Source organism: Lampris incognitus, chromosome 3 (genome assembly GCF_029633865.1).
Source record: "Lampris incognitus isolate fLamInc1 chromosome 3, fLamInc1.hap2, whole genome shotgun sequence".
Lineage (NCBI taxonomy): Eukaryota > Metazoa > Chordata > Actinopteri > Lampriformes > Lampridae > Lampris > Lampris incognitus.
Genome location: NC_079213.1, coordinates 92,261,879 through 92,277,908, shown reverse-complemented (window position 1 = coordinate 92,277,908; position 16,030 = coordinate 92,261,879). Strand labels below are relative to the sequence as shown.

General features: G+C 42.7%; 1 protein-coding gene across 1 annotated transcript in view; it reads left to right on the top strand.

Annotated features, from left to right (window-relative positions):
* kdm4b (lysine (K)-specific demethylase 4B) overlaps window positions 1–16,030 on the top strand; it is a 104,889-nt gene that overhangs the window by 43,334 nt on the left and 45,525 nt on the right. Inside the window, exons 6-8 of the mRNA XM_056278011.1 lie at window positions 5,000–5,049; window positions 10,548–10,651; window positions 13,917–14,054. Coding sequence (XP_056133986.1) covers window positions 5,000–5,049; window positions 10,548–10,651; window positions 13,917–14,054 — 292 coding nt within the window. The remainder of the gene's footprint in view (window positions 1–4,999; window positions 5,050–10,547; window positions 10,652–13,916; window positions 14,055–16,030) is intronic.

The window sequence follows — 16,030 nt, the reverse complement described above, 5'->3', positions numbered from 1 at the left end:
TACGAGCAAAAAGGTGAAAAGTTTCAAGTTGTACATATCAAGTTACATCCACAATTATGAGGATGAGCGGACGGACGGACGGATGGAATTGTGTCTGTTTGCTTTCTGTTTGCTTCATTTATTCGTGAGACACACTGGAGACCACAGTTGTTGCCAGTGTCACATGTCTCTGTGTCTTTCATGCCCCCATATTAAGTGTTCAGTGGTTTTTCTTTTTGGATTATTCCCCCCCCTTTTCTCCCCAGTTTTATCCGGCCAATTACCCCATTCTTCCGAGCCGTCCTGGTCGCTGGAGGGCTTCAGACTACCACATGCTTCCTCCGATACATGTGGAGTCGCCAGCCGCTTTTCACCTGACAGTGAGGACTTTCGCCAGGGGGACGTAGCACGTGGGAGGATCACGCTATTCCCCCAGTCCCCCCCCCCCCGAACAGGCACCCCGACCAACCAGAGGATGCACTAGTGCAACGACCAGGACACATAGCTACATCCGGCTTCCCACCTGCAGACACGGCCAATTGTGTCTGTAGGGACACCCAACCAAGCCTGCGGTAACATGGGGATTTGAACCGGTGATCCCCGTGATGGTAGGCAACTGAATAGACCGTTACGCTACCCAGCCCCCCCCCCCGCCAATACACAGATTTTAAAAGCCCTAAAGCAGGCACAGTTGCCATTGCATTGCAATTTTCAAAGGCTTTGAGTTTGACATTAAACATTTTGGCATACACTACCGTTCAAAAGTTTGGGATTACCCAAACAATTTTGTGTTTTCCATGAAAAGTCACACTTATTCACCACCATATGTTGTGAAATGAATAGAAAATAGAGTCAAGACATTGACAAGGTTAGAAATAATGATTTGTATTTGAAATAAGATTTTTTTTACATCAAACTTTGCTTTCGTCAAAGAATCCTCCATTTGCAGCAATTACAGCATTGCAGACCTTTGGCATTCTAGCTGTTAATTTGTTGAGGTAATCTGGAGAAATTGCACCCCACGCTTCCAGAAGCAGCTCCCACAAGTTGGATTGGTTGGATGGGCACTTCTTTGAGCAGATTGAGTTTCTGGAGCATCACATTTGTGGGGTCAATTAAACGCTCAAAATGGCCAGAAAAAGAGAACTTTCATCTGAAACTCGACAGTCTATTCTTGTTCTTAGAAATGAAGGCTATTCCATGCGAGAAATTGCTAAGAAATTGAAGATTTCCTACACCGGTGTGTACTACTCCCTTCAGAGGACAGCACAAACAGGCTCTAACAGGTACTATTTAATGAAGATGCCAGTTGGGGACCTGTGAGGCGTCTGTTTCTCAAACTAGAGACTCTAATGTACTTATCTTCTTGCTCAGTTGTGCAACGCGGCCTCCCACTTCTTTTTCTACTCTGGTTAGAGCCTGTTTGTGCTGTCCTCTGAAGGGAGTAGTACACACCGGTGTAGGAAATCTTCAATTTCTTAGCAATTTCTCGCATGGAATAGCCTTCATTTCTAAGAACAAGAATAGACTGTCGAGTTTCAGATGAAAGTTCTCTTTTTCTGGCCATTTTGAGCGTTTAATTGACCCCACAAATGTGATGCTCCAGAAACTCAATCTGCTCAAAGAAGTGCCCATCCAACCAATCCAACTTGTGGGAGCTGCTTCTGGAAGCGTGGGGTGCAATTTCTCCAGATTACCTCAACAAATTAACAGCTAGAATGCCAAAGGTCTGCAATGCTGTAATTGCTGCAAATGGAGGATTCTTTGACGAAAGCAAAGTTTGATGTAAAAAAAATCTTATTTCAAATACAAATCATTATTTCTAACCTTGTCAATGTCTTGACTCTATTTTCTATTCATTTCACAACATATGGTGGTGAATAAGTGTGACTTTTCATGGAAAACACAAAATTGTTTGGGTGATCCCAAACTTTTGAACGGTAGTGTATATATATATATTCCATCTGGCCTTCAGCATTAACCTGCTGTTTACTGTCAAGGTAAAATTTGACAAGAATAAGCCTTGAGACGAAATAGTATTTACATGTTGTCAGTCTTGCCCAATCTGTCTGTAGTCTTGTTCTGAATTCGTATTTGACCTGCCAGCATATGTCGACATTAACCTGACACTCAAAACAGAGACGTGTGTTCGAAATATTTCACGTAATTAGAATTGCCAGTAGGCAAACATGATTAGCAAGCAAAAGTCACGTTGCTCGTGTTGTATAAATGTTTTGATTAGCCTTAGTTAATTGCTCTTTTATTCAAACATCCTTAACACATCAAAACAGAATTTCACCCAGGGTGTCTAGTTTCAATGCCATCTGCTATCAAAGTTGTAATGTTTGCTGTCAAGGTGTGACATACCGTGTAAATTCTCAGTTTAGATTCACTCTAGGCAAATTTACTTGTGATGACAAAAAAGTGACTGCAGCTGTTTGTCTACTAACCACTTTGGCAATATATGACCTGTTATCACTCATACCAATCATCAGTCATCATATTGCACTCTTAACATCACATTCTGTCATTAAAACAGTTTATTCAAAACCTGCAGTCTTTGAGTAAAAGATTGACTTCCATTGTGGTCTTTGGTGTTGAAGACATGATATAAGAGGCAAAAGATACAGTTATTGTAATGAAAACTCCCTCAAATAGACAGACTTAGTACTTTAAGCTGCAAACTTGTCCCCCCCCCCCGCTTTCACCTATGTCTTTATGCATGCTCGATAATCCAGGTAAGGAAATCACAGAAAGTTGAATCAGTTCATCTGGACACTCTCAACTTTCTGTGATCCCCCCTTCACCTACAACCCCAACCAGCTCACTTTTTTGCAACTGGCCCCTGTCACGTTGCTAGACAGGCATCTTGAAATAAATCCAGGTTGGACAAATCCACATTGTGAAGCATGTTTCCCCCTTTCAGAAGGACTTTCTCCGTTGATGTTTCAAACTTTGTCCCACAGATGGCAGTGTGGAAGCGTGGCTTGGCGTCTCACGCTTAAGAGTTACCTCTCTTTCTGTTTCTCCATGTCTTGTTCTCTCTAATTCTGTCTTTCTCTCTACCTGTCGCCCTCTATCTATATTTGTATATAAGCAGAATCTGTATAGTTGACAAAGTAAGACCGCAAATAAAAGGAATTTGAAGACGGCCATTTGATGGAAACTCTGATCCCTATGCAAGTTACAGGAACAGTACATATATTTTCCGAATAGGCGGTTTCGGTGAGGTGTGTCTGACCCTGCATGTGTCAACAGCATGCTCTCTCCATTGTGCTCCCAGTGAAAGGAACCCCACATTCTCAGTACAAGTGTTGCCCTGGCTATTAAGCTGTAATGATAGTGTGAAAACAGCATCCTGTTGCTACAGAATTTACCTGTTTTTAAATGCAAGGAAGTAAAGCTTTTGACCTTTGGAATATAAATTTTCACAACCAAAGTATTTACATTTAATTGATAGTGATTTAAATACTCAAGTTTTATAATGTAATTAAAAATGCTTTTTCAGTGGGTCAAATTCACATGCTGATGGACAAAAGACTAACATAAGGTTTCACCAAAATGTCCTTGGTTATGTTTTGTTTCAGTGTAATTACGTGTGAAACTGCGTATGATGGTGCGTACTGCATGAAGTCTGTGTAAGATTAACAACATAGAAGCACCTCGGTTGGGAAATGCAGATCATATTCCCCCCCACAACGTGTTTGTAGTCAGGCTGTCCTTATATTTAGCATATCATTTGAAATGGGACCGACACAGGACCGTACAATTACACAAGTTCACTGGACTTGTTTGTTAAAATGAACTGATCTGGATAGAGTTTGTGTTACTTGGTGATGACTGTATAAAATTTAGATGTATCATAAATCTTTGCAAACTAATTGTGATGAAACACCCAGCCAAGAGTTGTGCATCATTGCGTGTCTTCATTTGATTAGATATGAATATGAGAAGAGCGCCATGCAAGTTTTTTAGGAATTTGCTGCTGGTTTTGCGAAGGTTGATTTTTTTTTTTTTTTTTGGGAAAGTTCTGCATCATTACCCTTTATGACTTTAAAAAAAGAAGGAAAGTAGACATGAAAGCGAATACGCAGATGAAATTTGGAAAAGACTTAAACATCTGACCTCAACATGAAAAATAACACAAGAATCGATTCAAGACAGAAGACGTTCAGTTCACACAGAATACGGATGACAACATCAAAACAACATTGAGGAAAATGGCCGACTAGCCCTGCCATACATTTATCCATTTAGGGCTTTTTCATATGAGGTACGATTGCTTTGTATCATGCCTGAGTATGATTGCCCCCCCCACACACATACACACACCCACACACACATACACACACTCCCTCGCCACTCAGCTTTCACATTAGTAATGTTGTTCCGTACCCGAGTACGCTTGCGTATCTAGACACATGAGATCGGTGCGTGCTGTGCGCATACGCAGATTTCGGAGGAGACGGGAGTAGCAGTCCACTTCCTTGTTTTGGTACAGTTGTTTTCACACCTGATATGAACCGTACCCGAGTACAAATGAATCGTACTCGAGACCGCCTTTTAAAGTGGACCGGGCATGGTTCGTTGTTCCGTGCCTGGGCCCTGGGTGCGGTACACAGTGTTCACACTTGTCAAATGAACTTGACTGTGGTCAAGTATACTTGGATCAGGGCGCTAGTGTGTAAGCATTTGTAACCTAGTGTGTAACCATTCCATTTCGGGACACTGACGCAAATGGGGAGTGTGCATACTCTTAGAAAGTGTATGTACTATGTGTTTGTGTGTGTGAGAAAACACCAGGGTTATTTCATGGGCCGTTGATTTAGTTTTATCATCCTAAAGCATAGGGCTAGGGGGATGGGGTTGTGTTGTTAGTACTGGTTGTCATTATTGGGAACAAACAAATTTATGGTTCTCTGCCAACAGGATGGTCTCCATACACGTTGGCAATAACTCTCTCTCTCTCTCTCTCTCTCTCTCTCTCTCTCTCTCTCTCTCTCTCTCTCTCTCTCTGCAGGTATGCCGTCCCACCTGAGCATGGAAAGAGGCTTGAGCGGCTGGCACAAGGTGAGCTCCATTTGTGTTGAACTAGTTTCAATGCTTCTGCCCACACAGCTTTAGGGCGCACCTCTTAAACAACAGTCACTTGGTTAATCTACCTTATCTCTTTAAGTTTCTCGTTGATGGAGGTAACTAATGTAGCAAAGGCTCCAGACAGTTTGGTCCCGTCTCTTCATTTACAGCCCCACTACTATCAATCAATCAATCAATCAAGTTGCATTTTTTATAGAGCTTTTCTAACTACCACATACACACACACACACACACACACACATACACACACCTTTGTACGAATGCAGACCAAGATGCGTAGATAGACAGATGTATCTCTACACACATACACACACATCCAAAGAAACGCATGTAGATGAAATTGTAAACACTTCAGGCAACCTTGCTCGCTCGCTCACTCTCTCTCGCTCTCTCTCTCTCACTCTCTCGCTTGCGCTCTCCCATCGTCCTGTGACCTCCCTCCCTCCCCCCTCATTCTCCTTTCCTGTTAATAGCCCTAATTTCTCCTCTGTGTTTCTCCCACTCGTTATCCTCCTTGTGCTTTGATCAATGAGGATTACCTTGTATACTGCATGTCACTTGGAGTGAGGCAGAAGCAGGAGTTGACAAGGCACAGAGCAAAGGGGTGCTAGGTTGGGTACTCATCTGACCCAAATTGCATAAGAGACAAACTGTCCTTGTTGTCGTGAAGAATCGAGAGCGAATTGATTATTACCAATGCACAAATTCTGCCTTTCAGAAGGAGGATCATGTTGCACAAGCACGCACATCGGTGCTCAGTGTGGCTTCCTTACATAATCCCCCCCATTCAAAGGTTACAGGTTGGAGAGCTGGGGGCTTGTGACCAAAAGGTTGTTGATTCTTATCCTACACTAGCTTTACTGGAAAAACAATTTCTGCTGTGCCCCTGTCACTACAGTGATGATGTTGAGCGAAGCACTTCACCCCCAGTCTTCCTCATTGGATTGAAAAGTGGGGTTACACCAGGCATCTGTCAGGCATGAATGAGTGCAAACTAGTCAAGCCATTCCCAAAGAGGGGGAGTTTTGTTGACCAGCATTAACACAGAGAAAACAAATGAAGAGGATAATACCTTGTTAATGCAAGGCTCACTTCATCCAATAGGCATTTTAGCCTGCATTTGTTTCTATGGCCAAAAATATTCCAATCACATTGCATGTTGTGTGTTGACATTCAGTAGATTTTAACTCCTTAGACTCCAATGCTGATTAGGCACAGTGATAATTATCTGTAACCGCCATCAACCTTGACATGCAGGTTTTGTCAGAACCAGAATGTGAAACACTTTAATCGGCAAATACAATAAACAAACTCGAATTGACCGTGACAACATTCAGTCAGGTGACATATTGTGTACTAGTACAAAAATGCAAGTACGGACGGATGGATTTGGTACAAGGACACCAGGATATCTATGGAATCATTGCACAACCAACTCACAAAGTAACACACACTGTACAGCAATGACAGGAACCATGCACACATGCCAGGTGCTAGTTCAAGTTCATAGAGTGCACACCACGTGACACTAATCAACAGTGGATTATATGTTTGCCAGTACATCCAGCATTCAATCACAGTCATATTGCTGCATTTGTCTCATTGCCTCTCTAAGCAGCTGGCCATATACGGAGTGCCAACACTACTTAACAAGCACCCACTGACCTATCAAAGCCATCGTTGGCACAGGCAGCAAACCATTTATGACATCCTAAAAAACCAGTTGCGAGTGTTGTTGGAATGCCCAATAGGGCCAGGACAAAGATCTCAATACTGAAAAACTCCAATCCAAATATTTGACACAGCTGCAGACAATGTTGTCATCATCCTTTCATGTCTGCAATATTTCATTCATGGCTTCAGATTTTTTGGATGGTAGGATGGGAGGGTATTATGGGGAGGCTGCGGGGTGGGGGACTTAATATTCAAACTCCAAAGGACAGAATGAAGCTTTAAGTTAATATTACCCCGCGGAGAGCTGTGAGAGCCAGCTGCATTTTAATGGGGATTAATACCCAGGCTCCAACAGCACATTATTCACCTTTATCAGCTCCAACAAGCAGGCAGGCGGTAAGAGAATAGGGCCTCTCTCTCTCTCTCTCTCTCTCTCTCTCTCTCTCTCTCTCTCTCTCTCTCTCTCTCTGTCTCTCTCTCTCATACTTTCTTTTTTGCTAGGTCGGGACAGAGGCTGAAACAATGCCATGAAAATGAAGGATGAAATGGGCCCTGATTATACTGTCAATAGCATTAAAATATTACGTGATGGAGGCTCTTACAACCCCTCCTTTGAGGCAGAGGCCAGATAGATAGTAAAGGGAGGGAAAGAGAGTGATGGAAGAGGATAAAGTTATGCTTTTAATTATGCAAAGGCCCTGTGACTCACTCTCTCCCGGAAAAAAAGGGGGCCATTGTTTTTGAAGAGTTAGAGGTTCGAAACCCACGAAATGTCAGACGGTATTTTGTAATCTGAACGTGTGTGTGTGCGTGCATGCATGCGTGTGTGTGTGTGTGTGTGTGTGTGTGTGTGTGCGCGTGCGTGCGTGCGTGCGTGTGCGTGCACTCGTGGCAAGGTTGTTAATCACACAAAGAGGGAAATTCCTGTTATGCAGAAGTCATCTTACAATTGTTTTTCATTTGTCAGCATTTTAATAGTTGCATTCAGTCACGCTCAATCCTTACTGTTGAAGGTAGATTTTATATGCAATGATAAATCAGTACATTTAAATCACTTTCAGTCACTAATAAGACCACCCTGGGACAACACAAGACATTTAATTGACAATAGACGGTTGTTGCCGTTTGTATACTCCCTTCATGAATTTATTCTGAAATAATACTGTACATGATTATTTCGTGCATGTTAAACAGTAGAACCAAAGTAGAATATTGTAATGGTAATTCCAGTGCGTCTCTATAAACTGCCTACTGCAACATTTCTTGTAACTTCAAACTATTAAAAAGTTGGAAGGAAAGGTTAATCAATTTCAGTTTGTTTCTTGGCGGCACGGTGGCGCAATGGTTAGCACGGTCGCCTCACAGCAAGAAGGTCCTGGGTTCGAACCCCGAGGTTATCCAACCTTGGGGGTCATCCCAGGTCATCCTCTATGGAGTTTGCATGTTCTCCCCATGTCTGTGTGGGTTTCCTGTGGGTGCTCAGGTTTCCTCCCACAGTCCAACAACATGTAGGTCAGGTGAATCGGCCATACTAAATTGTCCCTAGGTGTGAATGTGTCGGCCCTGTGATGGACTGACGGCCTGTCCAGGGTGTCACCCCGCCTGCTGCCCAATGACTGCTGGGATAGGCTCCAGCATTCCGCGACCCTGATTTGGATAAGTGGCTTGGATAATGGATGGATGGATGGAATTTGTTTCTCTTTACCCCCATCCCCAGTGCTTGGTCTATTATGTTTATAACACCTAGTTGATATGTAAAAGCATTCAGGATTTCATCTCTGTTCAATTGCCAGATTCTCTGAAGTTTCTCCCCTTCTTATATTGGCCTTTACCAGATAGCAGGTGGTGAACTTGCAGTGCACACCATCACAGTGAATGCACATGTGGGATTGTGGAATCAGAAAATGATTGTGATAATTGAACGCATTCCAGATTGAGTGCTGGGTTGGCACCAGTCGTGCAACCTCATGCATCTTACCCCCATAACCGCCAAATTCTTCCTTCCCATTTTCCACCGAAGAGATCTGGCGGCTCCTAGCAGTGGAGTTTTTAGCCAGGAAAACCCACCAGCTTAACATTTCCCAGGCACTACTTGGAATTTTCATCCATTTGGTTTGCGATGAAAAAAAGATGACCCAACTACTAAGGTGCTTTAGGAAAGGGAGTCTCAGTCTCTTCCCTCCGTGGGAGGTTGGCTGTTGATGGGGCAATTTTAATTATGTTATACATTTAGTTAACCCTCTTATGTAGAGCGGCTTACAATGAGCGCAGCAGTAAAATAATTTTAAATCCCCAGATCAGCAATGAGAATTGGAGTCACACTGCTTTGACAACACTGTTATAAGACAATTTGCATAACAGCTTGTTTTAATGGGGGAAAAAATGTGAGGATAGAGATGAGGCCTACAAATGCTGCAGTCCACAGCCCTGTCCTCCTATAAGGCAGAGTTGGGCAACAAGCTGGTGTATGCTGTCACTGGCTGCTGTCCTTCTAAACAACATTGTTATTACAGAGCGCCATTTTATTTAACAGCATCCCTGAGAGGCTAGTTTCACTGCCAAGAAGCTGATTTTAAGTCTTTTTTTCCCATTCAGTTTCCTTGTAAATGTCAGTGTTTTCGCTTCTGCCTGTAATTGTTTGTCAGGCAGGTCAAATCAGGCAAATACACATACACTGATTCTTACATGGGCTCTGTCCAAATACTCCCCCCTCAGCCTTAGCTTTCAGGCCCTACCCCTCCATTTTACGTGTCCATGCATACTAGGGTGTTCTAATTTTATGTGGGATTTAAGGAGTAGTGTTCATCTAGCCCTCCAAACGGAACCTTTCCAAATGCAGACTTGAAAATGAGTGGTTGAATATTCATTCTACCACTCGTTTTCAATTACTCGCATTGTGAGCTGAGGCTTAAATAGGTTGAAAATGGCTACCGGTGCCGGTAAATCCTTGTACAAATGTGTGTATTTTCATGTGCATACACCAGATTATATACTTGATTCTTCATGACAAATATCTTGTGAAAATGACTGTATGATGTAAATGTACGATGTCGGGGATCCAAGTAGTGTCATTGTCTACTCCATTACCTACCAACACGGGACTCGCCGGTTCGAATCCCCGTATTACCTTTGGCTTGGTCGGGCGTCCCCACAGACACAATTGGCCGTGTCTGCAGGTGGGAAGCCGGATGTGGGTATGTGTCCTGGTCGCTGCACTAGTGCCTCCTCTGGTCGGTCGGGGCGCCTGTTCGGGGGGGAGGGGGAACTGGGGGGAATAGCGGGGAATAGCGTGAGCCTCCCACGTGCTATGTCCCCCTGGTGAAACTCCTCACTGTCAGGTGAAAAGAAGCGGCTGGCGACTCCACATGTATCAGAGGAGGCATGTGGTAGTCTGCAGCCCTCCCCGGATTGGCAGAGTGGGTGGAGCAGTGACCAGGATGGCTCGGAAGAATGGGGTAATTGGCCAAGTACAACTGGGGAGAAAAAGGGGGAAAAATGTTCAAAATGAAGATCACCTTTTGGAAAAAAGTGAAATCTACACTTATTCAGTGATTGATAAAATTCAACCAAGTTATGGTACTAATGGGTAACTGAAGTTCTCAGGTGGTGAAATACATTTATTGGTAGGATCCTTTTGTATTTTATTGATATAGAACAATAAACTATAGATTGCAATGTTAATCTTTCTCCTAAAATGTAATAATTGAGCTTTGAAATCAGTGAACATTATACCCAGGATAAGAATAGGAGCTGCATTGTTGAAGAAGACATTTGAACTGTTCTTTGCCCCCCTCTAGGTTTCTTTCCGGGTAGCTGCCAGGGCTGCGATGCTTTCCTCCGCCACAAGATGACACTGATATCTCCGTCCATTCTGAAGAAGTACGGCATCCCCTTCGACAGGGTGAGTAGAGCAATCAAGTTTAGAAGAAAATGAGGAGGAAAAGACAGTGATGGGGAGCAGGGTGGGAGATTAATACTGGTAAGGTTTGACCATGTCTCTTAAGTCTGCCTGCTCTACCAGCCACTGCAGCAGTTGAACCATGTGGATGTTCATTTTTTTTCCTGTTTTTAAAAGTTCTTAAAAATCACATTTAGCGGGCGTCCGGTAAGCGTAGCGGGCTATTCCGTTGCCTACCAACATGGGGATTGGCTGTTTAAACCCCCGTGTTACCTCCGGCTTGGTCGGGCGTCCCTACAGACACAATTGGCTGTGTCTGCGGGTGGGAAGCCAGATGTGGTTATGTGTCCTGGTCGCTGCACTAGCACCTCCTCTGGTCAGTCAGAGCGCTTGTTCAGGGGGGAGGGGGAACTGGGGGGAATCGCGTGATCCTCCCATGCGCTACGTGCATGTCCTCCCTCACCACATCCATAAACCTCCTCTTTGGCCTTCCTCTTTTCCTCTTCCCTGTTAGCCCGTTAAAAGGCGGAATTGCTGATGAATGCCCATCTTGAGTTTCCAGAGTCCAAAGTGATGTCTTAAAACTGTTTACTGAGTCTTGCCAACGGCCAAAAAAAGGCTCAAGTATTAATTTTGCAATGAAATGAATCAGGAAGGCAAGCAAATCTTAGCATTTATGAAACTGCAACTAACAAATGTTTGATAGTTTTACTTGATGAATGACTCAAATGATTAATCGATTACCAAAATTGGGGTTGATTGACTTTCTGTTGATTGACTAATCATTTCTGCACTAGGTACCCCTGAACACAACTACTATTAATCATAACAATAACACTGCCATGCTGCTGATGTAAAAACGTAGCGATTGGTTCACTGGCGGTGGGTTCAAGGTTGTGAGTGTGTGCAGTGTATGAGTATGGGGAAGTGCATAACAGTAAATACAATGCACCAATCAAAGAAGGTTGACAAAAGGCTTTTTTGATAAATACTGTAGCAGTCACCCCTTCCCTACTCTCTCACTTTCTTCACCTGTCCCACCCTCCTCATCCTCCTTTTGTACTCTTTCATCACCTCTGTCACCCTCCTCATCTTCCTTTTATACTGAATTTTTCTGAAAACTCATTTGGGCGAATCATCTCTTTTTATATGAGCTGTATTTTTTGCTTCTTGTGAATTCTCAAGAGGGGATTGTCAATGTGGCTCCTAGCATTAAGTTATCCAGCCTTTCCTGTTTGCTCCAAAACAAGTTAATTACAATGCTAATGTTTTTTTTATTTTTTGCTTTTATTTTTTTTTATCCTATCAATATAGTTGAATAAGTTCATAAGAAAAAACGAAACCCCTCACGATGCAGAAATTGATGGGAGATCTAAGCAAACGCCAATGAATCCATGTAGTGCAAGCATAAAGTTCTCTGTTGTCGGCAGAGTTCAGTCAAAACCCATCTCCTCCTCCCGTCGTTTAGCTCCCCCCCTGCCCCCCAGGATGTCATTATCACAGCCAAGATGTTGCAGCTTTAGACGTTGCACACCTACAGAACCTCCCATGATTCATATGTAAAAATAAAGCGTTCTCGCTTTCTTGTGAACGCAAGAGCAAAAAGACACACTTGATATCCGAACTACTGCCTTAAGTTCATGATGTTTACCTCCTGCCCTTCTTTCTCTTCATCTCTCTCTCCTCTCTTTCTTTCTTTCTGCTTGTCGCATTACCTGACAATGATACAGATTTTCAATTTCCTGGATCTAGGGTTGACAAAAACTGTCACGAGAGTCACACAGCCATGCAAATTAGACTCGAGTCTGGGGTTATGTAACAGGGTAAAGGAGAATGTACCTACGTTAACTTTCAAGCTACCCAACCCCTCCGTGCAAAAAAGAAGCCTGCTATACTATATCAGTGTTGAGCTCATGAGACAATATTCTACACTTTTGAAAAACTCCCTGTTAAGCTGGAAAGAATTTGGGGGGAAAAAACATCTTTTTTTTTTGCATGAAGCTCCTACTACCATGAAAGTTTCACAGCAGTGTGTTAATTCAATGTGTGTTAATTTGCAAAGACGACCCAAAGGAAGTGGTGGTGGTAGAGTACTTGAACACCTTTCATGCCTTTTTTTCCATCCTGGTGTTCCCAACCAGACTGAGATTCAAAGTCTCTTCATTCCATTCACAAGCGTGCTGAATCTTAGGTTACCACATTCTCTCATTACTTAAGTTTCTGTTCGGCAGGGTCATTTCCTAACATAAAGACAAAATGGTAATTTTTTTGTTTGTATGTTTCTTTTTTGGCTTTATTTTTTTCAGTGATTTTCTGTTCAGCTATAGCTGCATTTTTTTGTGTTTTTTAACTTTTGCTGCAATTGTGTCATGTGAAATCAATGACATACGTAAGTAGTCAGTCTCCTTTTGGTGGCTTGTAATGGATGATACAGAGATACTGGAAAGACTTTGCTGGAAGTCTCTCAGTAACCCCCTTCTTGGTTCACAGTGGATTCTGACCCAGCTCACCACAGAATGGGGGGCCTTTCAGAGAAAGACAATTTCGGAGAAAGTCTTTCTTTTCTATTTGTGTGTGCTGACTTAATTCCCTATTTTACGCTTGCTGACTCCAGTCTAATCACTCCTGTACTGCGTGTAAGGACCCTGGGCGGGCTATGGAGCCACTAGGCTTCTCCAGCCATGGAGATAGGGAGGTAACACGGGAGAAGAAGGAGCAGGGAGGTGTGTCAGAAAGCCAATCTTCTCCCCTACCATCAGGCCTTAATGATAGTGGATATTAGGATGCAGTTGTTCCCCCTACATCTGGTCCATAGGGTCTGCCCTGACAGTGTTTTTACCAAGTCCGCTCATCCAAGCAGACAGTTTGTTTCTCTGAGTCAAATTCACCTCCAGATCCTTGGATGATTTCTTGTGCTTATCTCTTTCAAAATAATAGCTATAATTATGAAATTTTCACAGGCAATATTAGGTTTATTATCATCCATGCCACATTAAAGATTTTGAGAAACCCGCCTTTTTTTTTGTTTTTTTGTTTTAGCACGGCATTTTTTTTTCCCGTGGCTTACAAATACAGGATCGAAGACTGATTGCTTGTGACCATCCTCTTGAAATTAAAGTCTTTTCTCCTGTTGGTACCCCTTAGTAGCCCTAAGTTAGCTAAAAACAAACAAACAAAAATGTTTTTTTTTAAAATTATTTTATCGGACGTGCAGTATAACCTCATCCTGAAATCTAAATGTGTTTTCTCTTCTTCTCTGTGTGGACAGGTAACTCAGAATGAAGGGGAATTTATGGTTACTTTTCCATATGGCTACCATGCTGGCTTCAACCATGGCTTCAACTGTGCAGAATCCACAAATTTCGCCACCCTGCGCTGGGTGGACTACGGAAAGATGGCCACTCAGGTGAGATGCTACAGTGTGATAGGCTGTGTGGTTAGACCTTGGACCATTTGAAATAAAGTAAGATAAATCCACCTAATCAGAGAAAGGAGAATGCCCACGCTGAGGCTCACAATGGCAACATTTAGAAGAATTTGATTTTTCTGGTGCCTAGGCAACAAAAAATTATAATACCAGAAAAATTTGGATTTATCATTTCCCCAACAACATTGTGTGTTGGGATGATAAACATTATGTAGATTTTTTGATGCAACATCAGCTTCTATGTGGATATTCTCCTTTTCTTTTACAGATTGTAGGTTCCTCTCGATCATAATGGCTCCTAATTGCAGCTGATAATTATCAGCTACATCTGTTATAATACATGTGGTGTTAATTGACACCAACAATCCAAATGAGATGTTAGTCACATGGAGCTTAGAACAGAAGAACACTTTGCACATAAATTTCATGAGACAGGTGCATAGGAGAGCGATGAGTTGATCAAAGGTTGCAAACAAATTCCCACACCCTGTCTAACTTGCAATCATACATTTATTTGTGACGATTTGGTGCTAGACCTTCATCAGGCAAATGGTTTGTGACAATGAGAAGCCATCTTAAATAGGGAGTAGCCGTAAGTCTGCATGCCTGAACCAGTTCCATTCCCTGGAACCAATCACATTCCCCACGTGCAATAGGAAGGTATAAATACCAAACATCAATTTGCTATGTGACAGTCTCCAATATTGTGCACGGAGCTAGAAATGTAAAACACTGTGTAGTAACAATCATAAGTATACTCCAAAATACTAAAAATTAAATAGGTACATTACCATAAAATCACAGAAAGGTGAATCAGTTCATCTGGACACAACGTTTAGTGAGCGAAACGTTTCATCACTCATCCAAGTGACTTCATCGGTCTCAACTGACTGCATGTATCCCCCAACCTTGTAACCAGCACAGTTGCATAACGACCGAAACTGATTGGTTTCATATGCAAATAGGCGTGACCATAGAGTTTCAATGGCCATGAGTACTATTCACAGAGGATTGGGGAATAGTTGCAATCACAGCATTGTAAGATGGCGACGGATGTACTCATCCTTGGGGTGGACCATTTCTGGCCCAGCGTATTTTGGGGTTTGAAAGCAACTGAGACGCAGTGTTTGGAAAATATGTGTCTCAACTGTTCCGCAACTCCCTCCACATACAGAATCACCACTGGTTTACACTTAGACAGCTGTTGTTCTTCTCTCTTCAATTGGCTGGCGCACTGTATGGATGTCTTCCTGGCTTTGACAAACACCCAGTTAGGATAACCACACTTAACCAGGGCCTGTTTAATGTGGGATTTCTCCCCTTCTCCAGCTGCTGTGTCAGTGGGGACGTTGTCAGCTTGGTGGTACAGTGTCTTGATGACTCCTAGTTTGTGCTCCAGTGGATGATGAGAGTCAAGCCTTAAGCACTGATCAGTATGTGTTGGTTTACGATAAACAACATCCAAATGTCCCCCATCACCAATTGCAGTTTCACAGTCTAAGAAGGCTAACCTGTCATTTTTCACATCCTCCCTGGTGAACTTGATGTGGTTGTCCACAGAGTTAATGTGGTCAGTGAAATGTGGTACATTCTGAGATTTAATTCTAACCCAGGTGTCGTTTGAAAATCTGAACCATTCGCTAGATAGTGTCCTTGAATAGGACACTGGAGCCCTCTTTTCCACTCCTCGATATACAAGATGGCCACTATAGGTGAAACTGAGGATCCCATAGCACATCCATGCTTGAAACGTGAAGCGTTTTTCTCAATAAATGTTGTGTCCAGATGAACTGATTCAACTTTCTTTGATTTCCTTAACTGGATTATTGAGCATGCATACCCATTTAATTGTTAGCATTTTTGGGGTACATTTGTGATTGTTACTATACCGAACGTTTTACTTTTCTGTCTCCTTTCACAATATTGGAGACTGTCATATAGAAGAAGAAGAAAAA